Source organism: Salvelinus sp. IW2-2015, linkage group LG24 (genome assembly GCF_002910315.2).
Source record: "Salvelinus sp. IW2-2015 linkage group LG24, ASM291031v2, whole genome shotgun sequence".
Taxonomy (NCBI): domain Eukaryota; kingdom Metazoa; phylum Chordata; class Actinopteri; order Salmoniformes; family Salmonidae; genus Salvelinus; species Salvelinus sp. IW2-2015.
In genome coordinates this window covers 7813314-7819682 of record NC_036864.1, presented here as the reverse complement: position 1 = coordinate 7819682, position 6369 = coordinate 7813314, and the positions used below count along the sequence as shown (strand labels likewise).

Sequence of the window (6369 nt, the reverse complement as noted above, 5' to 3'; positions counted from 1 at the left end):
AGTAAGTGGGTTTATGGTACCCTGCTAAATAGGTCAAAGGTCACGTATGTGAAAACGAAACACTTGTTTTTATCTGTGATGTCTGCTTATTCAGTCAAAGGGAACATATGAAATAAGGGAGTTCAGAAATTCGAACAACTCACTAAAAAAGGTATTCCAGCATATTATTACATTACCATAACATTGCTTACGAGTTGAGCCAAGATCGTGATCAACTGATTGGAATGTGGCATTATGCATGGCATAACTTTTTAATTAAAAAACTGAACGCATACAACTAGTCTTACTACAGTTCATTGGAATCTAGTGTACACTTGAGACGACTGGTGAAGCCGAGAGACTCGAAGTGGCTCTACGACATACCTGGCACACAGAGTGGACCAACTGGATGCATGCTCACATTTGGGACTAGAAGCAGAGCAATAAAGTAAAACAAACACTGAACTGTGCAATGATGACTCATTCATGTTCAATGCATCTCATCTTGCCAGCACTTGTCAAATGAGATGTGTTATTTCAGTTAGAACACCGGCTGCCTGACTGTAAATTGACTATGGAGTGGATTGCAAGTAATGGACATACACATATTTTGCACTTGGTAAAATGTGTTTTGTGTTGGATATTTGATTCTCTCCTCAATAGCTATTGAGCCAAGCATGCCATGAATATGAAGATAGTTTTATCTAAATCAGGGGTGGATGGAGAAAAATCCACACTTTTGAATTTTTTATAATACGATTTCAATCTTCAATAGCTCTTACAAAAAGTGTTCCATGACTATGAAAATGATACATTCTATATTATAAACTAGGCGGTGTGAGCCCTGAATGCTGATTGGCTAAAAAGCCATGGTATATCGGACGGCTATATACCACACCTTCTCGGGCTTTATTGCTTAAAACGTGGGAGGATGGACAAAAATACATGTTTGTTTGTGTAAAGAAAAGTACAAACAATACGCCTTGTATTCCAAAACACCTGAAACCGACATCAGCGGGAGTATATGATGATTACAATTTGACGGTGTCTAGTCAGAAATCCTGCGTAGGATGTCGGTTTCAGGTGTTTTGGAATACAAGGTGTAGTGTTTTTTACAATAGTGGTGAAATCCATGGAATGTTCCACACAGGAACAGCCGACGACAATACCGCACCGAATAGATGAGCAAGCTGTGAAAGATTCCAAGGATAAATATAATTGACTGACACACACGCACACACACTCTCTAAATGCTGAGTTGATTAGCAGGTGGACCTAATCACTCCATGCGGTGAAGCAGCTAGAGTGAATGGGACAGTCCATTAATCCCCCTCCTCCCACCCCAACAACCTGTTCTTTAACAGAAAGAGGTATTGAAGAATAAACGTAAATAAACAATTACATCTATAGAAAGAAAAAAAATGTCCATCCTCCCCTGATTCTGAATATATCAATTTCATAGTCATGGCACACTTCCTGTAAGAGCTATTGAAGAGATCTCTTACACTATCTTCTATAGTGTATAATCAGCTCCCCTGATTATGAATAAACCAGTTTCATAGTCAGAGTGCTTTGCGTAGAAAAGCTATTGAAGATTTAAATCCCCCATAGAGAAAATCAAAATGTCCTTAATAAGAATAAGCAGTGGATTTTTGTCAATCATCCCCCGATTCAGAATATCTCATTTTCATAATAATGGAATGGTTGGTTCAATAGCTATTGAGAAGACAAAACCAAATAGCAACTCAATATTCAATATAAAACACATTTTACCTTGGTACATTTCTCATATAATTTGCATAATAAGATGGTTGCGTGATAAAGTAAAGTGGTGTACTGACAGTGATGGCAAATTAACATGACTACAAGTTTGTATTTAGACTGGGAAAAAATGAAAATGATACTACAAGTTAGATCGATTGTATACTGTTAGGGGTCTGAGCCAAGCTCGAATACTGGACTGACGTGTACATATTCTGGAGGGAAATCCTAACCCTCAAAGACAGATATAGGCATAAAAAAAGGGCAACGACAGCGATCGTGCAAAGAAAACATCCACTTGCCCCAAGCAAATATCTAAACGGGCATCTGTCCAATAACGACCAGTGCTGTCAGGACGTGGCCATAGCATGAAAGGCCACATCACTTCTATCGCTGCCAACCTACCTCATTCTCCTTTATAAAGCCAGCCTGCCCTAGCCTCGTACGAACTTGCGAGCTCGCGAGATCAGGATGGTTCTTACTAGGCTATTTCTCCTCCTACGTTATGATTTCCCATTCGTACGTGTAGGGGCCATTCTATAACAAGTCGTTCACGTATACAGCTAGTTAATGTTTATAAATAAATACGAACACAGCAATATAGATCTGTGTATGTAAAGTATCTGAAACTGAATATTCAATCAAAATACATTCCTTTTCTAGGCCTAGACAATAGTGACAGCGAATGAGTTGTAACAGTGTAGCAAAGGCAATGAATGTAGCGAAATAGCTTAGCACGTGGAAGTTGTCATTAGCTCGCCCGATCAGTCCAACAACACCGGCTAGCTCAGAAAGTAGTCATTTCATCCGATAGACATATTAGGCTACTTCGTTTGACAGTATTTTATATTTACAATCCCCGGTGTACTTTACCGAACAGATGCAACTGCAATCAGTGCATCGTCAGAATCGCAACAGTTGGAATATGAGGAAGCAAGCTAAACATTTGGAAAAAGTGGGATCCACCCGATTCAAAGATGCAGAGCTGAATGCTTTTCCATTATCATCAACAGTCAACCAATAATCAAGTTCCTTAGATTACAATTAACAAATTGACGCAAGTAAAATGTTGTTTTACCTGGTATCTGGACATAGAGGGATGCAAAAGCAAACATGTAAATAACTGCCATACTCCATAAAAACATATGACGCGTTAATCTGGTTACCCCCATGTTTACAGCTAGGCGTTTCTGCTAAATCTAAATAGAAAACTATTTTCTACGTCTTTCAACACAGCACGAATAAATAACGGTTGCTGTGCGGGAAGAAAAAAAAAGTGAATGTTGCAGAAGGCGTGGTTCTTCTTCTTCTTCTGTGGAATTTATATCGCGGTTGGCAACCAACTTTAAAGTCCATTACCGCCACCAACTGGACTGGATTGTGGACCAGAGACATTGAAGGTCTAAATCCCACCCAATATAACAATAGCGGGCTATATACAGGGGGTACCGGTACAGAGTCAATGTGTCAATGTGCAGGGGCACCGGTGTCGAGGTAATTGAGGTAATTATTTACATGCAGGTACAGTAGGGTTATTAAAGTGCCTATGCATAGATAATAACAGAGAGTAGCAGCAGCGTATGGGGGGGGGGGGGGGGGGGTGCAAATAGACTCTGGTACCGCTTGCCGTGTGGTAGCAGAGAGAACAGTCTATGATTAGGGTGGCTGGATTCTTTGACAATTTTTAAGGCCTTCCTCTGACACCGCCTGGTGTAGAGGTCCTGGATGGCAGGAAGCTTGACCCCGGTGATGTAGTTGGCCGTATGCACTACCCTCTGTAGTGCCCTGCGGTCGGAGGTCGAGCAGTTGCCATACCAGGCAGTGATGCAACCCGTCAGGATTCTCTCTATGGTGCAGCTGTAAAACTTTTGAGGATCAGAGGACCTGACCAGTCTCCTGAGGGGGAATAGGTTTTGTCGTGCCCTCTTCACGACTGTCTTGGTGTGCTTGGACCATGTTAGTTTGTTGGTGTGGATGCCAAGAAACTTGAAGCTCTCAACCTGCTCCACTATAGCCCCGTCGATGAGAATGGGGGCGTGCTCGGTCCTCCTTTTCCTGTAGTACACAATCATCTCCTTAGTCTTGATCACGTTGTAGGGAGATGTTGTTGTCCTTACACTACACGGTCAGGTCTCTGACCTCCTCCCTATAGGCTGTCTCATCGTTGTCGGTGATCAGGCCTACCACTGTTGTGTCATCAGCAAACTTAATGATGGTGTTGGAGTTGTGCCTGGCCATGCAGTCATGAGTGAACAGGGAGTACAGGAGGGGACTGAGCACACACCCCTGAGGGGCCACCGTGTTGAGGATCAGCACGGGGGATGTGTTGTTACCTACCGTTACCACCTGGGGGCGGCCCGTCAGGAAGTCTAGGATCCAGTTGCAGAGGGAGGTGTTTAGTCCCAGGGTCCTTAGTGATGAGCTTTGAGGACACTATGGTGTTGAACGCTGAGCTGTAGTCAATGAATAGCATTCTCACGTAGGTGTTCCTTTTGTCCAGGTGTGAAAGGGCAGTGTGGAGTGCAATGGAGACTGCATCATCTGTGGATCTGTTGGGGCGGTATGCAAATTGGAGTGGGTCTAGGGTTTCTGGGATGATGGTGTTGATGTGAGCCATCACCAGCCTTACAAAGCATTTCATGGCTACAGACGTGAGTGCTACGGGTCAGTAGTCATTTAGGCAGGTTACCTTAGTGTTCTTGAGCACAGGAACTATGGTGGTCTGCTTGAAACATGTTGGTATTACAGACTCAGACAGGGAGAGGTTGAAAATGTCAGTGGAGACACTTGCCAGTTGGTCAGCGCATGCTCGCAGTACACATCCTGGTAATCCGTCTGGCCCAGCGGCCTTGTGAATGTTGACCTGTTTAAAGGTCTTACTCACATCGGCTGCGGAGAGCGTGATCACACAGTCATCCGGAACAGCTGATGCTCTCATGCATGTTTCAGTGTTACTTGCCTCGAAGCTCATCTGGTAGGCTTGTGTCACTGGGCAGCTCTCGATTGTGCTTCCCTTTGTAGTCTGTAATAGTTTGCAAGCCCTGCCACATCCGACAAGCATCGGCGCCGGTGTAGTACAATTAGATCTTAGTCCTGTATTGGTGCTTTGCCTGTTTGATGGTTCGTCGGAGGGCATAGCGGGATTTCTTATAAGCTTCCGGGTTAGCGTCCCGCTCCTTGAAAGTGGCAGCTCTACCCTTTAGCTCAGTGCGAATGTTGCCTGTAATCCATGGCTTCTGGTTGGGGTAAGTATGTACAGTCAGTGGCGAAAATCTGATATCAACCTTGGAGGGGACAATTACATTACATTTTCTCAAGAGCAATTCCTGAGGGGGACACCAAAAGTAGTGCTGTAACACATAGCCTACGTTGTAATATGTTAAATGTATATTGAGGAACCATAATTCCTACAACTGAATAATTGATAGGTACAGTAGTTAACTGAAGGGTTTAACCAACTTGTTCAAATGTTTAAATCATTATAATACTACTACTAATAATAGTTATAGCAGTGCTCCTTACCAGTCCAGTATGTATGCAGGTATTCGTACTTACAACTAGCAATATCAAGAAAGGCCAGTAGGTAGCAATGGTACTAGAAACGGAGTTTTGGTGCTCGCTAGCTTTTACACATCAGCTATTGGTTGGAAGCAGCAATATGAACAACTATATTAAAATTAGAGAAGGTTGTAGCATATGGTTGTGTAAATGTGTGTGTGTTGCAGCTAGACCGGCCGCCACGCAGTAGAAAATGGGGCAGAAAAAAAGTAAAAAAGAGGACATCAGAGTATTTTTAGTAACAAAACGCAAAGTAAGAATCTAGTGCCTAAAATACTAAAGACGTTGATAAACATGTTCATAAGAAGAAGTGAAATGCAATGGAATGTTTCAACATGATGTTCATTAGGCAGAGCCGGCAACAGATGGCACCGACAGCGAGCTGGGGACAGATAGGCAGGGACAGACTGGCAGAGACAGGGAGTCTCGGTAAGTTTGTTGAGTCTTTGTTGGCAACATTAATGAAAGGTTTCCAATTTTTTTTACTTGTAAAATGGGAAATATGGAAAATGCATGGATACCCGCTTCAACTTACTGGATGACTAAAACTAAGATTTGTTTATGGAATGGTATTGCTGTTGTGATTAATTGGTAGTTTGGGTACGGTAGTTAGGAGTACGGCAAACACATTATTTCTTTAGGAGACAGACTGAGTCTGTGAGGGGGTGAAAGGGGAAAAGCAGGATGAGGAGACTTCAGAGAACAATGTCACAGCCCACGGTAGGACCAGGTGTCACCCTTTGTTGCAGCAGCACCAGTATAGGGAACAGTGGCACAGCATTGTCCGTTACGCTCAGTGAATGGCACAAAACAATCAGCCAACCAGCATTTTTGAATACGTGCAAACTCTTGCCAACAGAGTGTTTGACGTTTCAAGAGCGCCAAAGCACAGAAGAAAATTCCCCTGAACATCATGGCCAATACATCAATTCCGAGCATTGCAAGCTGAAATTAGATCTTCTTCCGATTGTACAATTTTGCATAATTGTTGATGGTATCAAGATGTCTCTGGTGCTGAACAGGAGAGTGTCTTTTGCATTATGTTTGACATGACTTGTCGCTCACGAGGAG

At 43.0% G+C, this 6369-nt stretch overlaps 1 protein-coding gene across 1 annotated transcript in view; it reads right to left on the bottom strand.

Moving 5' to 3' along the window:
* Positions 1-3039, bottom strand: part of LOC111951402 (lipase maturation factor 2) — a 15339-nt gene extending 12300 nt beyond the window's left edge. The window contains 1 exon segment of the mRNA XM_070434716.1: positions 2819-3039. Coding sequence (XP_070290817.1) covers positions 2819-2912 — 94 coding nt within the window. The 5' untranslated portion in view covers positions 2913-3039.
* Positions 3040-6369: the final 3330 nt, after the last annotated feature.